Raw genomic sequence first — 27,775 nt, forward strand, 5'->3', positions numbered from 1 at the left:
GCTTCTGAAATCTGGTGATTGTGGATATCAGTGAAGAAAACGGTAGACCAGTGACAAAAAGACCATTTTTAATATTTTGCTGTATATTTTCCTTTTATTAATTCTGTTGTAGGGCATGTATTTAATCAGTAACCAGTATGGAACTATATAGATCAATGCTGAATCTTTAATTGTTCTTCACATTTAGGTTTCCCTAATTTCAAGATTACTGCTTGGAATGAGGGAAATGTCTTCATCAGCAGTAAAATTTAAAGTGCCTTTGATGCTACAAATTCATGCCTAAAAATATTTGTTATTTCCACAAATTCAGTTTAGAGTTTTCATGTCACTTATTTTTTTTTTTTTTAACAGCGTAGTAAAAATTGATCCCCAACAGAATGAACCATTCTATGATGTTCTTGCTATTGTGGATCCATTGACAAAAGAAGCACAGAAGATGGCTCACTTACTGATTGTAAGACTGTGGTCATTTCTTTTCATTTACATGTTTGTGGTTTAATTTTTACTAAACTTTTTCTAATTTCCATGTACAGTGTAGTAAAGAGGTAAAAAAAAATAAGTGTTTTGAAATATATATATTTAGTTATTTAAATTCATATTAAAAAGTTGGGGATTATCTAATTCATTATTGTAAGTATCTTATTTGCAATTACAATTCAGATGCCCCGTGAACCAGTCCTCTTAACAGTGAGTCCATAAATGCTCTTTATAGTCAATAGAAGCAAAGGACGAAACTGCCTGTGTAATATAGAGGGAAAGGATCTCCTATCTCAAAATCTTGAGGCGTATGCTTCTTCCCATTAAACCAAATCACCTTAGTTTTCCAAGGTGCCTAAATGAGGTGTTCTAAATCTGACCTGTAATATCATCATGAGAAGATTGGACTATAAACCTTTCAGCTCTTGGAAGGGTATTTCACAGTTGATTAATGCTACCATGTATATCTAGAAGTCTTCCATTGTGTGTAGCTATTGGTCATCTAAAGAGAAACTGTCCTAAAAACATAGCTCCTAAAATGATTTTCTTTTTTCAGTAGCTGCAGAATATCACTCTACCTCAGGTTCCTTTATAGTTTCCCATAAAAATGTAAATTTTGTCTTTTTTTTTAATGGTCTGCTACGATTCTGAAGCCTGTAACTTGATTTTTGCTGCATCCTGGTTTATCTTTTTCTCTGCAGTAATTATGAAAGTTCCATAAATTCTTACATTGCTTTTTCCCCTCCCATTTTCATATGCTTTTCTGCCTTTTGTATCAAATGTTGAAGCATCCATTCATTTTCATATGTAATAGTGAAGTAAAACATTTTAAAAACATGAAAATTCTGATATTTCAAGACTATGAAATAGTAGCTTTTCTCTAGAACCAGATCTTTCGTTTCACCATCCTCAGTTGAAATGAAAGCATGGTATTACCAAATGGAAGTGTTTTCAGTTTGGAATTGACTGGAAACTCTGTCCATTCAGCCAGAAGTTCATATTATGGTAAGTTCTGTCAAGGACCTTGTAGCTCAGATCAGGAGCCTCCGTTCCTCCTAGTGCAACAGGCTCACTAATGAGCAGTTTCTTCCCTAATGCAGGCCTGGACAGCTGACTCCCATGGCCTACCAAGCTGTTCAGCCATTGCAGATCCTGCTTGATTCATAGGAGCTATAGTCTTATTCAAGATTAGGAGAGAATAATGAAATGCTGTTGAAACTAAAAAAAAAAAAAAAACAACCAAAAACAAAAAAAGCAAACAAATACTTTGATGTAGATTAATTTTATTTTTTTATTTTTAAATGAAAAATAAAATAATCTGAAAATACAAACATGCGTACACACACACACATATATATATATATATATGAGAGGTGTCTCAGCACCTTCTGGTGTAGAGACAAAATGCTTACATGTACAGCAAGCCCCAGACTGAAAGTTCCTAAATGGATATTTTTCTGATTACCTTGCTATATATAGGTGACTTTAATACTCTAAACTTTAAGCGCTGGGATATATTTATATTGAAAGGATCTTTTTTTCAATAACATAATTGGTTTAGTGCCCAGTATGTTGGGATGGTAGCTATTCGTGGTGCAAAATTTGTGTAGTAACTACCACATCAAAGCACATGATTCTTGCCCCAGTCCATGTTGAACATGTCCACATTGTGATTTTTATTATTTTTTTACCCTGGTGAAGTCATGCTATTATATTACTTTTTGTCATTTAATAGTCACTTAAAAAAATTTTTGGTATTTTTTTTAATATAAACAAACAGTTACTCATATTAAATGGAATTGAAATTGAGAATGTGTAAACAGCTATAGGTAAACTATCATCTGAACTTTACTGCTTAGTCTGATAAAGTGACAATTTGAGGATAAGGGCAAGGTAAGAGTCAAGAGACTGAATGAGAGTGGAGCCAAAGCTTTTATGTGGTCTGTACTAGATTGTATCATAAGAACTGCTCTATATTCTCTCCAGAGGGAGGCAGGTAGAACTTCCCATATAACCCATTTTCGCTTTTTCAAAAAGTTTTTTCATAGACTTCAGCATCAAGTATTTCCAGACAAGGCAACAGTCACTGCCTACAGTAGATCTTTAAATACTAGCCATAACTTGACCAAGGTTGGACCACATCAGTTCTCAGCAGAATGCATGGAATACCAACTAGTCCTAAAGTTATGAATGTGATCCCTAATGTGGTGTGAAAAAAGTAGAAATTCCTTCTTCTAAATATGAGGACAAAATTGAAGAGGTGGATGGTTGGGGGTTTTTCCCATGGTTCACCAAAAACAGCTGAAAGTACCACTGAACAAACTACATGTCCACTAGCCTAACTGCTTTCCCCCAGCAGTATGTAACTCAGGATCATCAACTTTTATCTTGTTCCAGTAACTGTCAAAGGACTCAAAAATGTGGAGGGAAAAATCAAACCTTTTCTTTTTTCCTGTCAGTTATCTTTTGCCTTTTTGCCTTTTTTTCTTTGTTCATTCTGTCTTCAGAGAGAAACTCTTATTCCATCCCTAAAGTGATAGGAATCTCTGAAGGACCCTCTTTTGATAACATAGTCTGATGTCCTATATAACATGGGTCATAGGACTTCTTTTTATCAATTAGCATTAAAAGTGGAAATATTTTTTTATTCCAGTTTAAATATTATCAAGTCGTTGAGTACAGATCACAGGTCTTACTGAGCTTTTCCAGTGGCTAATTAACCTGACTGTTAAACTCAGACTTGGAATTGTAGATTTTTATTTAGCTCCATGCTGTAAACGTTCTTCTCATCATTTTGTCAGTTCTGTTGAAGATTCTATTAGAGAGTTTGTTTTCAGTGCAGATGCTTCCTATTATAGTGATGGTCACAAACAGTTCCAAGTGATTGAATTATCGTGGTCTAGTGAGTTAATGATTTTCGGATGAGTTGTGGTAACACAGTAAGTGTTTTGCAAAGTGACTGCACATGCAAAATAAAACTTGCTCTTAAATAATTTTCAAGCCTAGTAAACTGAAATAATTCAGCCATTTTTTTCAGTATTAAATATTCCCTGAACTAAATTTCCGTGCTCTTCTTTGGATTTTCTGATTAAAAGTAAGCAGACTGAACTCTTCAAACGCTCTGCTGTAAAAGCAGCTTTCCAGTCTTGTAACGATTTCATGTGTTAACTTGAGTGCCCTGGCTTTTAGTGTCCTTGTAAGGCACCTAAATAACAAAACCAAATTCAGTATTCCAGAAGCTGCATTGTTGAAAAACACAGAGGTAATGCATTCTTGCCTTATTTGTCATTGCCTATTTAAATTCCTTTGAAATGTTTGTTAAGATAGGCATTATTCTTTTGGCTACAATACTATACTAAATTTTGTGATCAGCTGATGAATTGGGATGATACTTTGGTCTCTTTTCAAGATCATTGCATCCTACACAACAACCTATCTGTGCAGATTGCTGGAGTATTGTTCTTACTGATGGGGTGAGGCTTTTGTCTTGTTTGAAGATAGAAGTCCAGCACAGGTTTACATAATTTTGGATGCAGCATGTTTATTTGAGAAGTTTTTTTCTTTAACTTTGAAAATTCTGGGCATGTTTTAGTAGATGAGACCAGCAAGTGCTGCTTACAAATGCTTTTTATTCTGAGTGATAGTTAAATACCTGAGTCACTTTGACATCTGTTTTGATTTTAGTGGTCTCTAGCCCATGTCAAGTAATACTTTCCCTTATGCTTCCAGTGCTGCCAGGTTCCCATTTCCTGCTTCTTCACTTGTCACCCTTAAGCCATTCTCTAGTCTATACTTTTTGCTCGGTAGTTTTTCAGTGGTGGTATTCAGGTGACACGAGGGGTAAGCATGAGAAACCAGGAGCAGAAAAGGTCCCTAGGACTATGTAAAGTTGTAGCACTATAGTAAAGAATATGTGTAGTCATGGGTTGAACTGAGGAAAGAGAAAAAAATGCTTATGATAAACAAGAGATTTAAGGATGGCCATTGTCTTGCTTTGTTCCCAGTTTACTTGCCATTATAGTAATTTTAGATTTTAGACTTAGTAGTATCAGTATTTTAACTTGGCCTTTAATATCTTATTTGCTTTTCTAATAATATCCGTAAAAGTAGACACAGCTGCTTTATGCTTTCAAATAAGCACTTTGGATCAGAAACCACAGAAATTAAGATAACTTGGTAAAGTTTTTTTAATAGTGCTTTAAAGAAATTAGTAACTTTGTTAACTTTAAATAAAATAGACTGCTCATGAAAATGAGAAAAAATACTGTCCTAATATTATGGTTCCTATATAACAGCATCTAGAAAATCGGTATTTTTAGAAATTAACAGATGGAGAAACTGAAGAAGCAGCAGAAATATTTTAATTTACTGGAATGTTTTGAAGTTGATCAAATAGTTTTAACACATCATTAATCTATTGCTGACACTTAAAACTATTAAGGAATTAAGTATTAAAAAAATTCTTTGCACTTTATTCAACAGCTTATACAACTATTTTAATAAGAGGGGAAGTCATTGTTTTAAGATTGGTACTTGAATAAAAAGCATGTGTTCTGCTTAGACTTTCAAGTGCTTTAAGATCTTCTAGAAAACACAATGTAAGAAAGGTGATAATATGATTTACTCAAGCATTGGAAAATGGGGATAGCTGCTCTTCAAAAAAACGCATCACTAGGGGAAAACATTAACATTTTGACTATCAAGAATATCATGTGCTAAATCATGCAGTTTTAGAAAAGGTCAAATCTTTATTCGGAATGTCTAGACAACCTCCCTTAATACCATAATATACACAGATATTTTTAGAACTTTAAAATGTTTGAGCTTTCTACTGAAGCTTGAGAAATGACAGGATGTCACAAGGGTAACTTTGGCTTATTTTCAAAGTTTGGTGATTACCAAGAACCACTTTTTTACAGAGAGATTTTTTTTCCTGTAGGTACTCAAAGACGTGATCAATGTGAAACTCAGGTTGTTTTTGAACTGCAGACCTAAGCTGTCAGAAGTGCCACTGAAGAGGTAAGTAGTTTATCGCTTTTGTGCATAATCTTGCCTGGTTTGGAAAAACAGCCTTGTCATAGTTTCAGCCCAGATGGCAGCTAAGTACCACACAGCCACTTCCTCACTCCACTCCCCCTTGGTGTGGGATGAAGAGGAGAATCGGGGGGGAAAAAAGGTAAAACCCACAGGTTGAGATAAGAACAGTTTAATAATTGAAATAATATAAAATATTATAATATTAATATGCTAATAATAATGAAAAGGGAGACAACAAAAGACAGAGAGAAATCAAACCCAAGAAAGACAAGTGATGCACAGCACAGTTGCTTACTACCTGCTGACTGATACTCAACCAGTCCCTAAGCAGTAATTGGCTCTTCCTGGCTTTATATACCGAGCATAATCTTTTATGGTATGGAATATCCCTTTGGCTAGTTTGGGTCAGCTGTCCTGGCTCTTTTCTCTCCCAGCTTCTTGTGCACCTGCTCACTGGCAGAGCATGGGAAACTGAGAAGGCCTTGACTTAGAGTAAGAACTACTTACCATGCTGTTGTTACTATCAACATCATTCTCATACTAAATACAAAAACCACAGCACTGCATCAGGTAGTAGGAAGAAAATTGACTCTGCCCCAACCAAAACCAGACAAGCATTAACAGTATGTAATCCCTTAAAAATAAAGTGGCTTGTGTTTCTGGTTTCTTTTGTTGCATTAGTTATTTTCTTTGAATGCAAGTTGAGTGTTACTTAAGCTGTTTGCATTTGTCTAGAGAAAAATTATAATTCTAAGGTGTCAAGCAGGGGACCACAGGGAAGGGATCTAGTCCATCAAATGTACCTCTCATAAACAGTCCTTGGATAAATCAGTGGAGAGTGTTTCATGACTGTGAAAATCTGCAGAGAGATTGTCTGCCTAACTTGGTCACTTCTTGCAGCCCACTGCCTATGTAATGAATTTTACAGATTAAGTACACTTAGAAATGAAAGTAATCTCAGTAAATGTGCAATCTGCACTTGAGATCTGTCTGTAATTCGTTAAGAACAGTATACCCTGAAATTACCTGCCTTAAATTGAATATTCTTTTAACTGTCTGTAAAGCCCAGGTTTCACTAATTCAGTTAGACGTTTACGCTTAATTCACCAGAGAGCATTCCTTTCTGTCTAAGGGAAATGTTTAAGCACTGCCATCCCTTTGGCAGATACTTTACCTATAATCTTGACTATGAGAGGCTGGTGGTAGTGCCTGCCCTTTAGCCAGCAGACGGGAGAATTCATCACTTGCCCACAAAACGGAAGTCTTTAGTTTCTGTTTGGTTTGGGAAGAATTGAACTCATACCTTTTACACTGCAAGAGAGTGTCTTAATCATCAGTCTTCAGGGTATCTTGTGTGACATTGTCATGATTGCACAGTGCCTAGCTTTAAAAGCAGGTGTTAGCGCCTGGCTCTTTCCCTGTGCTTGGGAGAGGTGAGAGGAAGAAGTGTTCAGACATCTGCCCTGCAGACAGGTTATATTTTCATTGCAGCAATGGTTTCACATGAAATGCATCCATATACTACCCTAAATGCTTTGTGTATTTGTATTCCTCCTGAATGGTACAGATTTTCTTTCTTCCTTACTTTTCATAGTAATTAAATACCCTTCCCCTTCCTGTCCGCTCCGCCCCACCCCCATGTGAAGCATGCATTGTTTGCTGCTTTTGCTCACCATCATCACTGCTCTCTTTCTGTTCTGATTCTTCTCATTTTGTTGAATATCAGTAGAGGAAGGAAGAAAATCATGATTGTTTTGTTGTTGCAGGGTACTTTTACCTGTGGAATAGAGGGTAAGAGTTGGAGAGGAAGAGAGAGAACCCTTCTTTCTTTCCTCTGCTCTGTCTTTGCTGCTGCCAGTGTCAGAAGCTGTTCCCAAAGACTCTTTTCTTCCAGCAGAGATTAGTGCTTCTGCTTAGTTCAGTGATACAGGTTCTGAGAATTCAAGGCAGTTCACAGTCAAGATACACCTCTTGGGTATTCACCTTCCCAGCCGTTTAGAATGCTAACGGAAACTACGCACTTTGATAGAAATAAATACCAAAAGCAAATAGACCTATGTTCATCTACCATCCCATTTGAGATGCTATATGTATAGTCTGATGGCATTCCAAAAGAATAGGAAGCTACTGTGCCTCCAAACACCATTAATTTAGTAAACATTCACTATATCTTAAAGCATTTTACAAGAACTTCATGTTTGGAACTTTGTTTCAGTAAATTTATTTTTCTGAACACTCATATTTTTCGACAGCTTCTATCGTTTTGTTCTGGAACCAGAATTAACTTATGGGATCAACAAGCACCTTGCTTCTGAACCTGTGGCAAAATTTCTAGAATTGCCAGAATCACTCCTTTTGACTCTAAACATGATCACTCCTGAAAGCTGGTTGGTTGAAGCAGTAAACAGTTCCTGTGATCTGGATAATATTCATTTACAGGATGTAAGTAATAGTTTGTAAACATTATAAAACTTGTGTTGGACCTTCTACCTCAAGAAGGAAATGGAAATATTGTGAGAATTTTGTGTCTGTTTTCCAGAAAGATTTTCTGTGGTAATTGATTATTTAGTCAGTATTTTACCTTTTTTATTTCCTTTTTTTTTTAACATTCTCTCTTGCTTTAAAAAAAGTGCAAGTTTTAAAAGAAAACAATGAAACAGAAAAAATCAGAATGCAGAGTACAAGTTAAAGCAATTATCTGCTATGTTGAGCTTTATAATGTTTACAGAAATGCTATTTTTTTGAGATAAAAATAAAAAAATCAAGGCATTCTGTGTATTGTCTTACTATTTCTATTTTTTCTATATTTTCAGTTGTAAGAGGATTAACCTGAGTAAATCTTAAAATAAACCTGAATATATGGCTTTTTATTAATATAGCTTAAAGTATATTTGACCCTTTTTTAGGTAACAATTTTTAAATTTTAATCCCTCAGCTTCAAAGACACTAGATTTGTTTCGGTCACTAAGCTTATGCAAAATATTGATGGTGTTTGGTTGACCAAAGCTGTGTACTTGGAAAGTGTACTGTGAAAATAAATGTTGGGGTTTACCTTCTTCAATAGTCAGTGGAGAAGGTCCCTCCAGACAGTGATTCATCCTCTTTATCTTGGGTACCTATTTGAAAATTGAATGAAGCTCCTTCTGGAAGGGCCTTTCTCTCTTTTTTTTTTTTTTTTTTTTTTTTTTTTGGACAGCTGAATTCAGCTGAGGTAAATCCCACACAACTTGCTTGTCATTGTAATATGTTGCTTTTCCCACATAGTTAAATGACATCATTTATTGATGAAATGTTCCTCCCACAGATAAAAGGTACGGTTATAGCAGAATACGAACTAGAATATATATTACTTGAAGGACATTGTTTTGATGTGACAACTGGACAACCTCCTCGAGGGTTACAGTTCACTCTGGGCACAAAGCATAATCCTGTCATGGTTGATACTATTGTGATGGCCAACCTGGTAAGTAAGTAAGTACAGAAATAGTCACTACAATTGCATGTTCTTAATGAGAATTCTTTATGAGCTGCTTGTTCTTTAAATCCATTTCTCTGTGTTGCAAGCTTAGTAACACTGAAACTGATAGGAACCTCCTAGAGTTTAGACTGTCTACAAAAGACGTGCATCTCTAATTTGCTGAGCTTTCCACTGCTGCTCTTCTGATCCAATATAGGTTTGGATATAGCCTAATTTTAAACTAGTCTGAAGTGCCTAAACTAGGAGGCTAATTGTGTTAAGTAGATGGTAGGAGGTAGCTATATTCAGATGGAGATTCCACTGACAGATGTAAGGTATGAATCACATTCTGATTAAAATAACCTTTTTTGTTACACAGTGATCTGGGCAAAAGGCGGCTCCTATTTTCAGTGCTTCAGTTAAGTGCTTAAAGGCTCTGTGGGACAAATCCCCACCTGAGAATTCCTTTGGTCATCCAAAGTAATTATTTTTCACTTTAGCAGTCCTTAGAGCAGAAGATCTTGTGATTTCTGATGTGAAAGATTAATTTTCTGTTGGCCGAGGTAATTTGATAGGGAAGGATTTTGATGAGTAAGATCTGTTACTTATCTGCTATTCTCTGTTCTCTGTAAATACTGTATCACAGGGAATAAAATGCTTAAACCATGAATCTTTGATTTTTACGCAAGTACTGAATACGGTCTCAGTGGTAGATGTTCAACATGGTGAAACTTTGAATGAAAAGTTTCAATGAAACATTTCAAAGGTTGCTTCATTTAGCTTGCACATAGTGATAGCTGCGTGCAGTGTTCCTGAATTGGGTAGGAGCTGTGTTGACTTGGAAAGTTATTCCAGACAAAAATTCAAAGTCTCAAAGAAGCTTTTCAGTTTAGGGTCAGTTTAATAATTTATTTCTTTTACTGTTCACTTACATACTGATCTAGGTGGAGATTTCGTATATGCTCAAATTCAGCTAGAAACAAACGGAGCACTGTAAGACATTAATAATAACAGGAAAGGTAATAGTTGGTTGCATCACTGCCATATTACTTTTAGGGCTAGCATGAGACTAGGTAATGGTTGCTAACCTTGGCTGCAGTACCAAATGTTGGATAATTGATTTTTGTGTATGCATATGATTGATTCTGAAATGCTAACAGAAAAAGTGCCTGTCTTTCCTTTTTTTCTTAGGGGTATTTTCAGCTGAAAGCTAATCCAGGTGCTTGGATGCTGAGGTTGCGTAAAGGAAGATCTGAAGAGATTTACCAGGTTTTTTCGTAAGTAATAATCCATCTTTTGGAAACGTACTTATAAATTAGAAAGTGCAATATATTTTGAAAAGATCTGACAGTACTGAAGGAAAATGAGCAAAAAAAAAAAAAAAAGGCAGCAAATGATGATTTGAAGTTTATAAGAGATACCTGATTTCCTGATAGCGTAAATTGTTGTTTGATTGCTCCATGTCTTCTTGAAGGCATTTGGATATGTTAATGCGTAATAAGCCTAAGCTGCTCAGCTAGACTTGATACTAGCTCTTACTGTACAGCTACACAGCTACCAGACATGTGCCCTCTGCTTGCACAGAATTCTGTTAAAATGTCACTCTTGGTTTTGTTGATTAGTATTGGCATTCCCAACATACTTATCATGTAATTCCAAGAATATGTACAGTGGAGCATTACTAGCTCTCCAGCAGTGTCTTGATAGCTGAAGGAAGTGCCATGAATTTCACTCTCGTATTCTTTTTTTCGGTTCTGAGGGTGCCTCTGAATGCAGTGTTATTACTGATGGATGGCGTCTTTTTTTAACAGGAACATTATATTAATTTCAGTTCTAGGGGTTTTTTTCTTCAATTAATTCTGAGTGTTTCTTAATTATGTAAGTCATCTAAGAGTCACTGTGATTATACCACCTCAGGATACAAAAGCACCCTTCAGTTTTGTACCCTATCTGCATGTTGACTGCACCACATTTCCCTCTCTTGGTAGACCCCTGTGCATGGGAAGAAGTCATGTTACTCCAGTAACTGGCATTTACTTCTCACCTATATGGGTTGTAGATCTGTAATGTCCATGGTTGGTTTTCATATGAGGAACGTATGCTAGCCATCATTCCAACTATTCCTTGGAAGAATCGTCTTTCTTTTTCATGTTTTATGTAACGGCATAGATTTCTAGCATATGAGGGCTTCCGTATGAAGCTTTGGATCCTATCCCTTCTGGAGGAAGAGTGTTGTTTTATTTCAGCTTCAGTTCTTCCTTTCGCACCCCCAGCTCTGTAATTCTGTGGGCTGAAACAGATTTATTTCTCATAAAATACTTATTATTACTTGGAGTTCAGGAACACATAGTTCCATATTATGTTTAGTCATCAGCTACTATTAAAAGATGAAAAAATTAATGAAAATCTTTGCTGGTTTGGATATTTAGTTAATGCATCAATTTCAGTGTTACAGGAAGAAATGTTAACAGGGTATTAGGTTAATTCTGTTTCTTTCCAATTTTCAATTTGATTTTTCCAGAAACCACTTACAATCTGTTGAAAAAGCAGAAAAATAGTCTTTATCCTAAGAAGTTCATGTAATCTGCACCAGCTCTAGCTATATAATTTGTCTTAATTTAACATTCATTTCTTCAGATATATAAAGTGATTTATAAAAGATACCATAGTTTAAAAAAAAATGTAATGAGCTATAGTTGAAATAAAAAATGAAACAAACTCACTCTATATTCTAGACTGGATGCAAGGAAACTTAAATCTGCTGTTTTTTAAGATTACTGATTTTTCCTTAAGATGCAATACAAATGAGCTTAATTAAGCTCAGCTAAGTTATATAAAATTCCTACTTGATGAGGAATCTAATAGTGTTTATTTCATTTAATTATTACAAGCTGTACGTTTAGAGTACAACAGCTAAATATGTTTGGGAGGCTGTACCAGGACTTTTGATACTTCTTTTACTGGTATCAGTATTAATAGTATCAAATTGCTATCAGAACTCAAGCAACTATTGACAGGATGGAATTTTGCCAAGAGGTATTGCAGTGTATTCTCCATTTTTGTATACTAGCCATATCCTCCCCTGCTGAACTGTCAGATGACCTCTTTTCTTTGAGGCACAGGCCTGTACATTTTAAATAGGAGTTGTAGTAGAAATACAGGATTTTGAAGTTACAGCATGTTCTGTATCTCAGTGCTTATTTGCTTCTCTTATAGTAGCATCTAATACATATGCAAGTAATTTATTTTTACTTTATGTAAATACACAGGTTTTGAAATAAGCTTTTTTTTTCCCCAAACACTGCTTCTAACAAGGATCATTATTTTGAAGCAGTCACACTCGTAAATCAATTTGTTATTAAGTACTATGAATATTAGGAAAACAAAAATTGGTATACTTGGCAACAGTCTGAGCAATGCTTTATTATTGGAAATTTGATTCTGTGATGTTGGTAGGAAAACAGGTAGGTATTGCAAGATAAAACTGCAGAAAATAGTTTATATCTAGAGAGATATATGTAAGTTCCTGCGGAATATTTAATTTTTTTAAAAGGCAAGTAGATATAATTTATCATATTTTGATGGTATGCAAACTGCTTAACTGAAAGTTTTATCTTTCATAATTTGGGCAAGGAGTTTTTTGTTCTTTTTTTTTTGACATTTTAAAAGGTTTCCATTTGTTGAACTTGAATGCTTCTGTTCTCCATATGGAAAATTATACTTTGTATTATATTGATATTTGTTTTGAAAGTATGTAGGTGTTTTGAAACTTTTTAAAGCTGTGACATAAATACTGTGGGCGTGTTTAGTTTTGTACAGTAATTATATAACAGCAAAGTAGTTATTGTTAAATACTTAATAGTGCTGTTGGTATGCAATGCATCTTGCTTGGATTTAAAAAGGAAGCTATGCCTACTTTCAGTGAGTTTACAGACTAGGTTACATTAACAGAGTTTAGTAAACTTTTGGACAAAACACAAAATCCTTACTGATATGTTTAAGGGTGCTTATATATCATGATCCCATTTTTTTCTAGATCCCAGGTCATATTCAAAACCTTATTCACACGATTGCTCATTTGAAATGTACATCTGTTACATGAATAAAATTACAACATGCTGAACACCATATACACAGAGACAGAGAAAGGACAAGAGGTCTTGTGTATGATTCAGAGCACTGATGTAAAATTAGAGACAGTATTATGGAGTTAATTTTCTTTCAGAGAAGAAAAGTAAGTGAATATCCTAGTCTGTAAGCAGCCATTAGCACATAGTTGGGTGACGAGGAATTGAACTTAAGTACTCTATCAGGAAAAGATGTTACCATAGTGTAGTAGGAAGTATACAAAGATGTGACTGGAGAAACAGATAAATTGGATCTTGAGACCAGCATTAAGTGTCTGAGGTAACTAATGGTGACTGTCACTATTTACAGTACATTGTTCACATGGGGACAGAAATTCATCACACTGAGTGCTGCACAGAGTAAAAGAATTGGCACTCAGTAAAGATGGAGCCTACAGTAAGGGATTCACAGAAGAGATTTAGGGAGACAAAGTGATGTTAAATTTACAGCCAAACCAAACGCTTTTGAGAATATTGTAAGGACTCTGGAAAATAATCTTCTTCAGCAGAACCGCAGCGCTAGCTACAGAATTCATAGCATAGAGATTTTGAGGTAACTGAGTGAATAACAAAGAAAATTTTGAGTGTGTAAAAACTGAGGGCAAAAATGAGAACATTGTGCCAGCTGCTGCCATTTCTGCTAAGAGCAGTTTGGCTGGCTCTAGTTTTACTATTTTAGAGCTTTTTAATGACACACTATACTTAAAATGTATATCAGTGACCTTTTATGTTGAGTACTGTACATATCTGATAAAAAGACAGTTCTTGGCCAAGTGTTCATATGTGCAATACTTTAAAAGTGTGAAAATGAAACTAAATCGGAAAGTAGAAAAGTCAAGATGATCCTGAACATTGTTTTGTACAAGAATCGGGCATTTCTGTGAAACTTAGTAATCATAGGCCCATTTGACAGAAAAATATTAAATAGGAAATTCAGATAATTATATAAAATCCTGTCATTTTTAGATGAAATGGATTGAAACAAGTTTTAAATATTTCTTTTTTTCTGGGGAGGGCAGATTGCTTTCTTAAACCAGTTTTTTTAATGCACGGCCTTAGCAAGAGGAAACAACATAAAGCTGTTAAAAGACAGAAAGCATTGAAGGAAAAATATATGGGCTATGGAGGTCTAAAAGCTGTAAAATTTGAGGATTATGTTATTGCTCTGTATCGCAGAGTGACAGCAATGTTTTTCATATTTGTTACTCAGTGAACTGTGGTTTTGAGATGCCTGAATGGCTTTAAACTAATGTTCAGTAGGGCAGATGTTCATGTGGTGCCTTGGACAGCCAGGTCTTTAGGGGTACAGTTACCAAAGCCAGCCTGTACTGTCTCAGCACTGTGCTAAAGGTTTCCTCAGATTTATTTTAAAAGTACATTTAGTGCTATCACACAGCAATTTCTAAGGTGTTCTCCATATTTGAAAAATAAAACATAGTTTAATATTTGAATGTAATATATACCTGTATAAGGCATAATAACATGTTCAGCTCTAGGTTACTGCATTTTTTCATTGGTTGATAAACTTGTGAAAATCCAAATTAAAAAGTGAGGGCTGCCACTGTAGACAGTGTCTAGTGACGGATAACTTCAGAAACTTTCTGAGTTTTAAGATATAATTAGGTGCAAGTGAAGAAATTTTTGTTTCTGTAAATATCAGCAATCTTGAACCTTATACTCTAACTAAACAGAAGTAATAATGCATGTTTTAATGAGCCAATGCATTTGCATGGTTTGGTTTTTTTCTCTTCACAGACATGAAGGAACAGATTCTGTAGCTGACCTGACAGATGTTATTGTGGTGTTAAACAGCTTCAGAAGCAAAATTATCAAAGTCCAAGTATGTAGGCATACCTTTTTTGTCTGCAGTCTTTCTGTATATGAAATATAACTAATGCTTATATGTCTTAGGCTATATTTAATTGGAAGACGTATACTGAAATATATAATTTAGATTTTGTATAATTAGAGAAGGGTGTGCAGATTAATGTAGTTAATTTGATCCAATCAGGTTATGCTAATTTCATGGGAGACTGTTAAAAAGCTGTTAAACATAGATGGGATTTATCTGATCTAGTTTAAGGTGTCTAAGAGTGTAGTCCAGGTGCCTTAAACTTCCTCTCTGCTTAGCAGAATGAGAAAGACAGTCTAAAGAACTGCTCGTCACAGCTCACATATGTATTTAAACCAAGGGGATGACCACCTCTTGAGACATCCATTTCTCTCCTGTGACTGGGGAGGGATTTTAAAAGAAGTTCAGATACCAGAGTGGAAGTTAAAATTAGGTACGTTGAATTCTACCCTAAGCAACCAAATTTGTTTAAATTAAATTGTTACTTTCATTCTTAAAGATGTATCAAAAAGAGATAATGAAACAGGAGTTATTAAGGAGAAAGAACCTTATAGTATGTTTTCCACTGTTTTGTAAATAACATTTTGTGTAGGTGTCCTTGATACATTGTATCCCAATTTTAGACAGTTTACATTGTCTAAGTACAAAAGGAATTTTTAAAACCACATATATGAGTCTCTTCTGCAATCCTGTAACTGAAAGTTTCCAGAACCTGGAGAAAATGTATAACTCTCGAGTGTGATCAGCCTGCTTTTAAACCACAGAAAAGGGTGAAAGGGGGTGCCGTTTGGGTCAAGATAGGAAAATTGTTTTATGTGAAAGATAGTATGTATTAAGCTTACAACTAGAATATGTAAGCTCTAGTATTCAGGTGAACTGTAGAATCACTTCAGCGATACCTAGGATGTGGCTTCAGAAGCATTAGCTAAAAGGATACATGATTTAGTGTGAACAGAAGTCTGTAAGTGTTAGTTTGACAGTATAAATGACAAACTAAAATAAATGTGAAATAAATATGGTTAGAATTGAGTATGTTCAAACACTTAATGTTTTAGAAGCTCTTTGGGTTTCAAAAACAATTAGGTGTCTTTTATCAAGGAAACTAAGGTCAACGAGCAAAATTAATTTGGAGCCTTTATTAAGTATCTGGGTAAGACAGCAAAAATTGCTTAAGCTGGATGGGAGAGCTTATGTTTCAGCGACGGATTTGTCACTTTCTCCTTGTGAAAAGTTTATGAGAATCACAGTTTCCCATCCGTGCATGGTGCAACACCCTGCTACCCTTCTGCCAGCTAATGGCTGGATCACAGACTCATGAGGGATGAAACTGAGATATGATTCCCCATCCTTTTAGTTACTGTTTGCATAAAGAAATACAGAGGGCTTGAACATGCTGTTTGATTTATTAATCACCATTTATTTTTTCTTAATTGATTGTTTTCCTTCTTATTACAGTAGGTTCTGTGCTTTGTTTAAAACTATGAAATGACATTGTTCAATTTAATGCAGTTCAGTAAGTATGTTCCTGAAATAAAAATTGTTAAGATGTTGGTCCAGCTCTAGCCAGTAGGTACACCGTAGTTAGATATCCCAATGGAAGTAGTAATTGTTATCAACTAACACCCTATATTACACAAATACATTTATTTTAATGACTAGGTACAGAAAAAGCCTGATAAAATGAATGAAGAACTCCTTACTGATGGAACAACAGGGAAAAAAGGAAATCGGGAATCAGTTACAAGGTAAATAATAATTTGCTTGTATTTTAACCAATGCCAGGACACGTTTATTATTATTTAAGTAAGAAACACTTCCTTGCTATAATATGAGTAATAATACAAGCAATACATTAAGTGATGCAAATATATAAAAAGGCTCTCCAGGGGATTTATAATATAAATAAAAGGGGGGAAAGACAAGCTATTATGTCTTGTACATGTCATTATTTCCTTTTTAATCCCTCCTTGCATTTCTAGTTCCTGTTAATTTTCTCCATTGGCATTACTTTCATTTTGTTGTGGCAGAGATTCCGTCTCAATGTGAAAATCTCAGCCAGTAATATTGTACTCAGGTGTATCAAACTGAACATCAAAAACCAGGCTATGATGCTGCTTGTCTGATGTTAGACACAGTTTACAAAACCTCAAGAATTGTTTTTATATTTGACATTAAAATACCTTTTACTTTAAAGTTTGAGTTTTATAAATAATTGTAATAAACTTCTCAATTTGGAGTTTATAAATTTGAAATTTTGAAGTTTATTACTTCAATATAAAACTCTACATTTGGGGTTAATAACATTGTAGTATTTCTGATTTGCCATATACCATTTTAAAACTTTGTTTTCAGTTGCTCGTAATTATTTTGTCTGTGGCTGGTGTGTAGTTCAGGCAGATACTTTTTGAAAACTTTAGTTTTTATTAATAAGATACAGATCCCTTTGAAATTATGTCACTTTTGAGAATGAGATAAGGGCAAAAAAATGGTATTTCATCTTTGCTTAGAAATATTTTAGTGTTTTTCTTTTAGTAGACTGGTATATCTGTGCTGTGGAGCAGAACACAGGGTATTATATCAGTTTCCAAGATACGTTAATTGTCCTTTTGAGACCATTTCAGTCAGATGACTTTTACCAATGTATTTTAGGGGGGACTTAATTTGCAATACACAGTTTCCATACTGCAGTCTGTCCACTTCATAGGAAACACTTCTGTTTTGTTCTTGGAAACTCTGATTTCCTGCACAGGTTGTTACTGCAGTATGCTGCCATGGCTCTGTAATTGCAAAGGCAAAGTAGTCAAGGTAATGCTTTCTGAAATAACCAGTTCAGGGCTAATGACTTGACTGTGTAAACGACTTAATCCAAGTAATCCCGGGTCTCTTTGCCCTGAAGGAAAAAAGTAATCGCAGTAGCTTTGTCCATAAGTACCTTTAAGCATTCCAAGATGTACTGTTGCAGTAAAGTCAGATTCCTCTGCTCTTCAGGAGGAATATACAGAGGAATATAATTCAGCTAGTAAGAAAGGGATAATGTCAGTATGAGGGATTTAAAGATGGCTTTTTCATCACTATTGTCTCTGTACCCTAAAGACTTTTTGGCCCCAAATGACTGCTATGAGACTCAGCAACGGTTTTCTTCCATTTTCAGTAGCCTTGGCAATGGTTGTCAGTTACAAAGACTATTAAAGAAGATAAAGAAAAGGCATAGCAGTTCTACTTTATCTAGTAAACAGTTGACTCCAGTCAGTCCTCAGCGCACACATTTCTTGGTAGATCCAGGACTGGCTTCTGTTTCAGCTTTATCATCTGTCCTGGGAAGGCCTCTTGTATCTCAAGTACCTGAACATTTTATTGAGTCTCTGTTGCTGATTTGATGTTTATCGCCATTTATCCACAGATGATTTTACTGCTATATTGACTCTATTCAGAAAGCCTTCCAGACTACTATACTACAACTCCCAAAAATTTCTTCCTGAAACCACAGGTCAGGGAAGTGAACGTGTGTTTTCGCACAAAGGTGGCCTCTTTTGCAGAATGACAGTAGTTGCATGAATTTTTCATCATTCAACGTTCCCATCTCTAATTGGCTGCTTCAGAGGATATATGTGCAGTGGTCAATATCTTAGCTTTCTGTAAGAAATTTATAGGTCAGAGATTCACAATATTCTGGATCTAGCCTTTTTTTGCGGTGGGTTGGTTTATCAGTGTGCATCAGGCTCAGAGCTTGCTGGGCTGTTGAAGCCCCTCACCCAATGAAGTTTGTTTGCTTTTCCCATTGATTTAAGATTGTGGCTTAAGGATATGATTTGAGGCCTGCCGTTTGTCTGTTAGCCTCTTGCTGTCTAGGAGCTTGTCAAATATCCTTCCTCTGATATCCCACAAGGAAAAGTATATCCTGCCAGCACGCTGTTCTTTACATGAACCCACGCGTGCTCTGACATGGGACACGTGTGCCTACCATGTCACCCAAGTCCTTTCATAACCAAACTGCCCTTCTCCCACTGACTGCTTTTCCATGTGGCCTTACAGGTTAATCCTGCCTTCTTCAGAGCAACTTGTTCAATTTGGAAGATCTCTGGCTTCTGTAAAGCTTTGCAGAATCAGTATTTTCAAGATTCTTGCATCAAAACCTGATTATTTTTTTTTCGCACCTGTCTTTGTAGCAACATGTGGCAATGGTTGTGTTACAAAGAGCTTGACATTCTTTCCATCCTGCTCTCACTAAGTATAAGAAAGGAGACAAAATGTCAGCAAGAAAGCAGACAGACTGCTTGGGACTGTGAACTGCGGTCTGTTTAGCCTGTGAGAACTCAGTGCTAGCCGGGGGGTTGTCTTAGATGCCACACGGTTCAGTCAGTGCTGCTCCACTGATGTCACTTTCATTTGCATTTGCTGTAGTCCTGATCAGGTATGACTGCGGTGCTATCTGCTCTTACCATTGCTGAGTGAAAAGAACGTGGATTTCTCAAAAGATTCTTCAAACACCATTTACACACATTGCAGCCTTGTGACATTTCAGTTTTGTATTAGTGACGTGAATTCTTTCAAATATACTGGAGACCTGAGACTTGTCTCACCTCTTCTTAAAGATTATGAAGGATACTTATTTGTATGTTTTTTAAAGTATACTTTTAAAAGGGATCTAACAAGAAGAAAAATTAATAGCAGTGACTCACACAATCTAAATGTGAGGAATGACTCACCTAAAAAAAAAAAAAAAAAACCAACCAAACAAAAAAACCTCTGGGGGTGAATTTCCAACAATATCAAACTATACTGTAACCACTTTGGCTAGGGCAGCCTTTGCCGTTCTGAGATCCATGAAGCAGTGCCCTGAGGGAGACTACAGCCACCATCCTCCAGCTGTGTGTGCTGGAAGCATAGATGATTAAAAAACAAACCTGGTAGACTTTGGTATTCGAAGCAAGGAAAGAATGTTGTGCAGCAGAAACAAGAAAACCTCTAGACAACATACCTCGGAGATATAGGGTAGCTTATAGGGAGAGTAATGGGATGAATTTAAGGAATAATTCAGCAAGTATTACAAAAAACGCTCAGGAAGTTCCATCACCACAGACCGCTGAATGTTACGAGAGCATTGTGGAAAGGCTGCTACTACTCAGTTTTGTCTTTTGCTGTTGGTAAGATACTGGGCTAAGCACGTGCTTTGGCCTGGTGTGACCATCTTTGTTACGTCGGTCTGTATTTTAGAGTGTATGTTCAGCTCAACCACTTCGGGGGCTATGCGGACATCCCACATCTCAAGAATATTCAGTGGTGGTTCTGATGTAGAATGCATGTGGATGAAACTTGAAAAATAACTGTTGCTGATTTTAAAATACCCAGTTCTCAAGATATTCTGGGAGCGTGTACTTCTGATTTTGGGCTTTGATAAAACATGGAATTCTGCCCAAATTTGGGTTCTGTTTGATTGAAAATATTCAAGACTGCATTGTGCCATTTTTCGTCCTGGGTGACTGGGTATAAGGTGTTGCTTGCAAAAGGTTTGGGTATCATAGGCATGTGCGGTGGGAGTAGAATGTAAGTCTACTCAGTTACTGTGGGATGAGTATGTCTTTTGTGTATTTTAATACAATTCTTTATGAGCTTAATGGTAATGTAGTAGTATTTCCTTTCTGCTGAATGTTTGTGTAATAATCTGGGGGGGGTTTATTAGATTTTCAGAAAAAATTCCAACAGAAGAGAAGGAAAAGAAAAGTGATATTCTTAACATTTTTTCCGTTGCTTCAGGACATTTATATGAACGTTTTTTAAGGTAAGGAAAGGTAAAAAGGAAAGAATGTGATAGCAGTACTATCGAATTTCATTACTATACTAATAGTAATATACTAATTACCAATAGTAATTTACTATTACATTTCATCCTAAAACTAAGAAGCTTAACAAAACTGTCTTTTTAAACAAAGTATAAAGAATTAATTGTGAAAACATAGAAAAGTTTTATACAGTGAGGATTAAATTAGTATTTGAGAACAAAGTGATTCAATGTATAGATGTTCAAAAATACCAGTATTCTTAGAAGAAAGAAGAATGTTCTCCATGTCTTTCATGAGTGCATGTGTGAAATGTGAACGTAAAAGGTGAAGTTCAGCCTCTCTTTATAAAGACATAGCAGAAGTGACTTCATTAGTTGTATCTGTCTATGTTTAGTCCAAACTATGGAAGCTACTACATGTACATATGGTCTTAATAAACAGTGGTTGCTTTTAAGAATTCTTACAGTATGGCCTAATCTGTTCACAACCATCTCTGTTACTTTCCTGGTTTGAGTACTTGTCTATAGGCGTCAGTTCTCGTGATTTTATTTCTTAGTCTGATGCAGTTTGACCATCTGCATTTCTTTCCTTCAGCCTACAACAACCTTCATAAAGGGAAAGACTCGTTTATTTTAAGGAAGAAAAAAATTAATTCTAAAGCATCCTACATGCTTCTTTACCTTATTTTGAAGTTTATTTCTTGATTATTTTTTTTAAGGCAGACTTGGCCTCTTTTAAGACTTTAAGGCATTGTTTATCTCTCTGATTGCACCAAACAAATGCCACAATAGTAGGAAAAAAAAAAAAAAAGGAATCAAAAATAGTGGGGTTTAGTTACCAAGGGTTTTCTGAAGAGGATCTTAACTTGAATTGTGCTTTCTCTTTCCCACTGTTTTTCTTTCAGCAACCTATTAAACTCAGCCAATATATTTCTAAAAGAAGTTCTCTCAGTAGCCAAGTTAATATAAGGTATTAGTTATTCTAATTTTGTCAGGCATGTCTTAGAATAAAACTTGTTAACAGATCCACTTCTGAAATTGTTCTTTCTAATACTGCTTAGCCAATCTGCATTGAATAAGTCCATCTCAAAGCAGTCTCGAACACATGCTCTTTAAAGCTTTTAATTAGAAGTAGACAGAAACTTCGTCTTAAACAGAGTTAAAGGAAATTAAACTTAGAAAGCTTTAGCACCTTTTAAGTGCAGTAGAAATTTAATGACCTGTGTGTATTTGTTTGTTTATTATAGACTTCTATTTCCACAGAATTATGATGCTTTCTGTCCTACGTCATACAAAATCACCAGTTAAATTTTGGTTTCTGAAAAACTACCTCTCCCCAACATTTAAGGTAGGAGCAACATCTTCCTTTTATGTATTCTTAAAAATGTTAAGTAGCTTTAGAAATAAAAATTACAATTGTGGTGTTATATAATTGAATTTTCACAGTTGAAAACGATGTTTGAATGCATTAAATACCAGTATTATTAAAGTCTTATGTGTGAGGTTCTTCTTTTCGGGAGCCCAGAGCCCAGTCATACGTTATAATTTATTCTCTTCCAATAGTCTCCAAGAGATTGGAGGAAATGCTTTTTATATTTGTGTAGCTGAGGATACTGCTAGAACTAAAGAAACATTTTAAAATAATAAATTATGTAGTCAGTAAGGCCAACACAGCTTCAACTGTGTTGTGACATTCCCTCTTTTTCTTTTGGAGTCCTTGTGTGTTGCATACACGTGCAACTAATAGGTTTTTTGGTTCTTCTTCTAGGATGTTATTCCTCACATGGCTAAGAAGTATGGCTTCAAGTATGAGTTAGTACAGTATAAGTGGCCCCACTGGCTTTATCAACAGACTGAAAAACAAAGAATTATTTGGGGCTACAAAATTCTTTTTTTGGATGTTCTTTTCCCTTTGGCTGTGGATAAAATAATATTTGTTGATGCTGATCAGGTAAGAAAAAATAATGCTGTATAAATATGAGGAATTTGTTTTGTCTTAAATTGGTGCAGTTTCAGTCTCTGTGGCCATTTTATCCAGACATTGGTCTCGTGAGATTATTGCAGTTGTACTGGCTGAACTGGCGGTGTCACAGAGGGTGAAATGTGATAATTTTATTTGTCTTTAGTCATGTAGAAATGAAGTCTCGCCACCATGAGCTGCCCTAAATGGCCTGTGAAGAGAGAAAGGCGTCTAGAGTTATGTGTGACCTTAAAGGTGCATTTCACCTAAGGCATATTTGAGTGATTCAGTCTCTGGGCTTCTCAGCTATGGACTTCTCCAGTATGGAAGGAGTCTGGGGTGATTAGTTCAGACCATTTGAACAACTTCTAAATGGCTGAAATTTTTCAAGATTAATTCTCTCTCCATTTTTCTAAAATTTGTATGCAGTCTTTCACTCAGAAATTAATATTGTGTAATATACTAAAAGGTAACATGCTGTCTCAAAACAGAGGAGATACTGAAGAGTCTATCACATGGTTATTAAAAACCTCAGAACAAATATCATGTTTCGGTCCTTTTCCAAAGCTTGAGAATAAATTAAATTTAGATCTAGCAATGCGGACTGCAATTTGCTGCAATTTCATCTGGATACGGTAGTAATACTGATTGTCTGTCCTAACTACTGTAAGGATTTTTCTGTACTCCAAAACGGCTGAAAAATTTTTGTCACCACTGATAAATTACATAAATTACATTAGTGGGGTTTGATGGAAGAATGATTGATTAGTGAATAAAGGACACTTTACAAATGTCCTTAAAACATGTTTTTGAAAGTCCTTTACTACTAGATACAAAGATTTTTTTCAAATAATGCAGTAATTTTGGAGTGCCCAAGTTATGTAACAAACAGGAAGGCATTTTTTAGAAGGGAGATATTCAGCACATTTGAAAGTTACACTTCTGCATGAAGGAGTTTAATATTGGGAAACCAGAAACACTGGTCTGGGAATGAAAAATTGCTTGGTTTATTTACTACTTAATGTGTTACACAGATGGCCCCAGAGTAAGCACTTTTGGTTTTAACTTGAACAATAATTTAGTAAATATCATTCCAGTGGAATATTTTATCTATACTCCACTGTTGTAGCGTCTCCATTTATTGGGGGTGGGGGAGGTGTGTGTTTGATTTTTTTAAAATCAAAATTAAACTTTGGGAAGCCTGCTGCAATTAACTGTCTTCATATGCACCCTTTAAAAATAGTATTAAATTATATATATATCATTTTTGTGTAGATTGTGAGAAGTGACCTCAAAGAACTCAGAGATCTAGACCTAAATGGAGCTCCCTATGGATACGCACCTTTCTGTGACAGCCGTAAAGAAATGGATGGGTACCGTTTCTGGAAATCGGGATACTGGGCATCACATCTTGGAAAAAGGAAATACCATATTAGGTAGGATAACTCCTTACGTATTTTTGTGCAGCTTGTGAATCTGATTAAAATCTGCGTCTTTGTATTGACAACTGAGGCATTCAAAAGTAATTGCCCTATAGTCATTTTCAGTAAGAGATAAGACATAAATTCTGAGGACATGTTGATTTCACTTTTTTATTGTAGCTTCAGCCACTTAATTAAAAAACTATATTCCTTTAGGATGGGAACAGGTTTTGCTTTCTTGTTACTTTTATTAACGTTATCATAAAGAAGGTGAAACTCCACGATTCTTAATTCTTTTTTTTTAATCTTTGTAGTGCCTTATATGTTGTGGATCTTAAGAAGTTCAGAAAGATTGCAGCTGGAGATAGGCTTCGGGGCCAGTATCAAGCTCTTAGTCAAGATCCAAACAGTCTGTCAAATCTAGATCAGGTATATATATGGCTTTAAGCAATTTGGGCTTTTTTCTTTATCTTTCTCAATATGCATGGAATTATTTTGTATCTCAGTGTAGAGGTTATATGATTCTGAAACTATTTGCTCTTCACTGCTGTTTTAGCACACTTTCAGGTGTGCATATGAGCACAGTTTAGAAGACTGAACACTGTGATGATTACTTGAAATAATTGTTTCATATGGAAAAAAAAAAAGAGGAAAAAACAGCATAGAGGACTGCTGTCCTTTTTATTTGTAGTTGTTCTGTGTGTATTTGTGTTTCTCCAATGATAATACCATAGTCTGATAGGTAATTTACATTCTTATTTAGCAAGAGCTTTTCCTCTTTTTTTTCCATTAATGTAAATTAATTTTTTTGTAAACTAATTGCTAATGCACTCTAGTGGTTGCTGTACGTGGTCATCCTGGGGTGACTACTCCTCATTTATATAACTTCACCAATATTTTTTTTAAAGATAGGTGGGGTGAGTCAGGGTGCAAGTCACAAGCATGTTTAATGTCTTGACTATCAGTATACTTATTTGATACAATTTTCCTGTACTAGTTTCTATATTTGAATTAAATTATATACCTTTCATAATGCAGCTGTAGGTGCTATTTTATTGTCACATTTAGCAGTGTGAATTGGCAAAAAAAAAAAGTGACTCTACTTATTTGGGTACTGACATTTATTTTCAAATATAATGTAGGGTTGCACATGTAAAGGAGCTTACAAATGGATCTACCGATTACCCCTGGCCAGGGCATGTGCGTCATACGATCAGCTGAGGGGTTTCTCATTTGTAAATGCTGCTTCCTGCATTCTGCAAGATACTGGCTCTGAATTTTCACGAGAGTACTTGAATTCTTATATAAGGTTAAAAAAAAAAAAAAAAAAATTAAATGAAGTAAGGAAGATAACCAGAATAGCAATTTAATAGCTTTTCCTTTTCATGATCATGTTTCTGGAATCCATTTTCCTAGAAGTCTAAATTTTGAGTACTGCCATAAATCTGGATTAAATGCTTTTGAGTTTTTTGTTGGTTTTTTTTTTTTTTCCAAATTTGAGGAATGGGAAGGCAGTTAAGTTTTGCTCTAATAATTTCACACAGTCTGTTGTAGTATGACATGCAGTATCCGACCTGCAAGTATCAGACAGTAGTATTCCTTATGTCGAGCTAAGGAAGGACAGACGTAACTACAGGAAAAAATTGCTGGAGAAATGAGAGATGGAATTGGCCACCAAAATGAGCAGGACTTAAGTTTTGAATCTATTTGAAAAAGAACTAGGAAAATTTGCAGAAAAGGTAGTAGGCAAAGATATTTTGCTTTTAGCTAGTTGCTTGATAACCAGTTACATTAAATTGAGTGCTAATTTATGATTTTATAAAATTTGTACAGGATCTTCCCAATAATATGATTCATCAAGTAGCTATTAAGTCTCTCCCTCAGGAATGGCTTTGGTGTGAAACCTGGTGTGATGATGAATCCAAGAAAAAGGCTAAAACAATAGACCTGGTGAGTTGATTTTGAGTTATATTAGTTTTATAGATTAAAATCTTTGCTGTCATTTCTGTGGCCTTTGAGATATACGTATGCCATGTCACGGAGGCAGCCTTGCTGGAAGGTACTGGAAGACTAAATGCTGCATCCCTGCCTCTACAATACAGCAACCTTTCTCCTTTCCACTGAGAACTCTCCTCCTTGCCCTGCACCAAATTTACTTACGTTGAAGCTGAAAACTGTACCCCAAAATTAAATGTTGCTTTCTGTAACCGGACGGGATTGGGTTTTTTCATACCCATACATGTATTTTCCCTGTCTGTTTTCCATGTTCAGCCAGGGCAGTGGAATTCTGATGGGTACTGTTAACTGTCTGGGTATTGTGTGCTGCTTTGCGCTCCCTACAAAGAACGTTCTCCCAGAACCCACTGTGTAGAGAACTTAATATTATCATGTTTTTCTCTGTCCATTTCACCACTACAAACAGGAGATACAGCAGAGCTTAAAAAGTGTCATGTCATTATTGCCCCCATTCTCATTTTTTTGACAACCTGCCTACACTGTAAGTGGTAATTCAGAGACATAATTAAGAAGAAAAACAGACAATTGGAATCTGGTGCGAATATTCAGTATGTAAATAGTTTTGTTTTCTTTGTGTCTTTACGGCTGTTAAAATAAGCTTTTTTTGCACACTAAAGACGGGTGCGCTCTATTCAAGAAAGAATGAAATTAAGTTGCTAGACCTTCTTTCAATCCCCATTATCATGTAACTTCTTATGATTTCCATTTATGTTGTTTTATGGAAGTGACAGATACATTTTTCTAGACAACACTAGAGGAAGCATCACAAACTTAATAAAAATTACATCAGATTCAGTTTCAATATGCTAATTTATATCTTGCATTTCCCCGTGTAACTTTGTCTAAATCTTGGTAGTCTTGTGCTAGCCATGCCTCTGCTATCCGCATACTCAGGACCACATGGAAAAATAAAAGTATTTACAATAAAATGTTTTAAGTTATTTAAACAAGGTTTGTTTACAATTTGTGTTGTGCAATTATTTTTTTTTGCTGTTTTGTGGTGGTGGTGGTGGTAGTAGTAGTAGTATTGTCAAGTACCTTGCATGCTGTTCTTCAATTAAATTGTAAATGCTGACAAATTTATTTTAGGGCAGTTTCTTGGAAGCATTTGCTTTGTTTATATCTAATGTTTCAAACTTTTAGTGCAACAATCCCCAAACCAAAGAACCAAAACTGAAAGCTGCTGCCCGGATAGTTCCCGAATGGGTTGAGTATGACTCTGAGATACGACAGTTAATACAGCAAATTGAAAAAGAGAAGAAAAATCAAACACCATTATTTCAAAAAGGTAGTTTATGTATATATTTGTCTGTTAGTTTTTAAAAACTAAATGCTAATATAGTTGAAATTAAGATCGGGATCGGTAGGCACAAATACTGTATTTGTGTAATATTCCCTGATTTAAGAGAAGTCGTGTGGGTTTTAAGAGTTGTGTGATGCTTCTTTATGTAGGAGTTACACTAAGAGGATAAACCCTTTTGTTTTGTGCCAGAATCTAAGAGAAAACATAGCAGTGTCCTATTATTGGACCTCAGACGCAACAAACTGTTCCACATCATCTGAGCTAAAAACATTAAAATGAAGCACATTAGCTTAGGCCTTAGAGAAGCTAAAGCTAATGTCTATTAAGCAGTAGGTCCCAGAGTCTT

The 27,775-nt window shown here is 35.4% G+C and overlaps 1 protein-coding gene across 1 annotated transcript in view; it reads left to right on the top strand.

Moving 5' to 3' along the window:
• The window catches only part of UGGT2 (UDP-glucose glycoprotein glucosyltransferase 2), an 88,260-nt gene that overhangs the window by 59,145 nt on the left and 1,340 nt on the right, over window positions 1-27,775 (top strand). The window contains exons 25-38 of the mRNA XM_055802317.1: window positions 352-454; window positions 5,417-5,496; window positions 7,767-7,956; window positions 8,819-8,977; window positions 10,163-10,248; window positions 14,854-14,938; window positions 16,610-16,695; window positions 20,631-20,729; window positions 21,993-22,077; window positions 22,498-22,680; window positions 23,965-24,125; window positions 24,425-24,539; window positions 25,944-26,060; window positions 27,270-27,414. Of these exons, the coding sequence (XP_055658292.1) occupies window positions 352-454; window positions 5,417-5,496; window positions 7,767-7,956; window positions 8,819-8,977; window positions 10,163-10,248; window positions 14,854-14,938; window positions 16,610-16,695; window positions 20,631-20,729; window positions 21,993-22,077; window positions 22,498-22,680; window positions 23,965-24,125; window positions 24,425-24,539; window positions 25,944-26,060; window positions 27,270-27,414 (1,694 nt within the window). The remainder of the gene's footprint in view (window positions 1-351; window positions 455-5,416; window positions 5,497-7,766; window positions 7,957-8,818; window positions 8,978-10,162; window positions 10,249-14,853; window positions 14,939-16,609; window positions 16,696-20,630; window positions 20,730-21,992; window positions 22,078-22,497; window positions 22,681-23,964; window positions 24,126-24,424; window positions 24,540-25,943; window positions 26,061-27,269; window positions 27,415-27,775) is intronic.

The sequence above is a fragment of the Falco peregrinus genome, chromosome 4 (genome assembly GCF_023634155.1).
Source record: "Falco peregrinus isolate bFalPer1 chromosome 4, bFalPer1.pri, whole genome shotgun sequence".
In the NCBI taxonomy this organism is placed as follows: domain Eukaryota; kingdom Metazoa; phylum Chordata; class Aves; order Falconiformes; family Falconidae; genus Falco; species Falco peregrinus.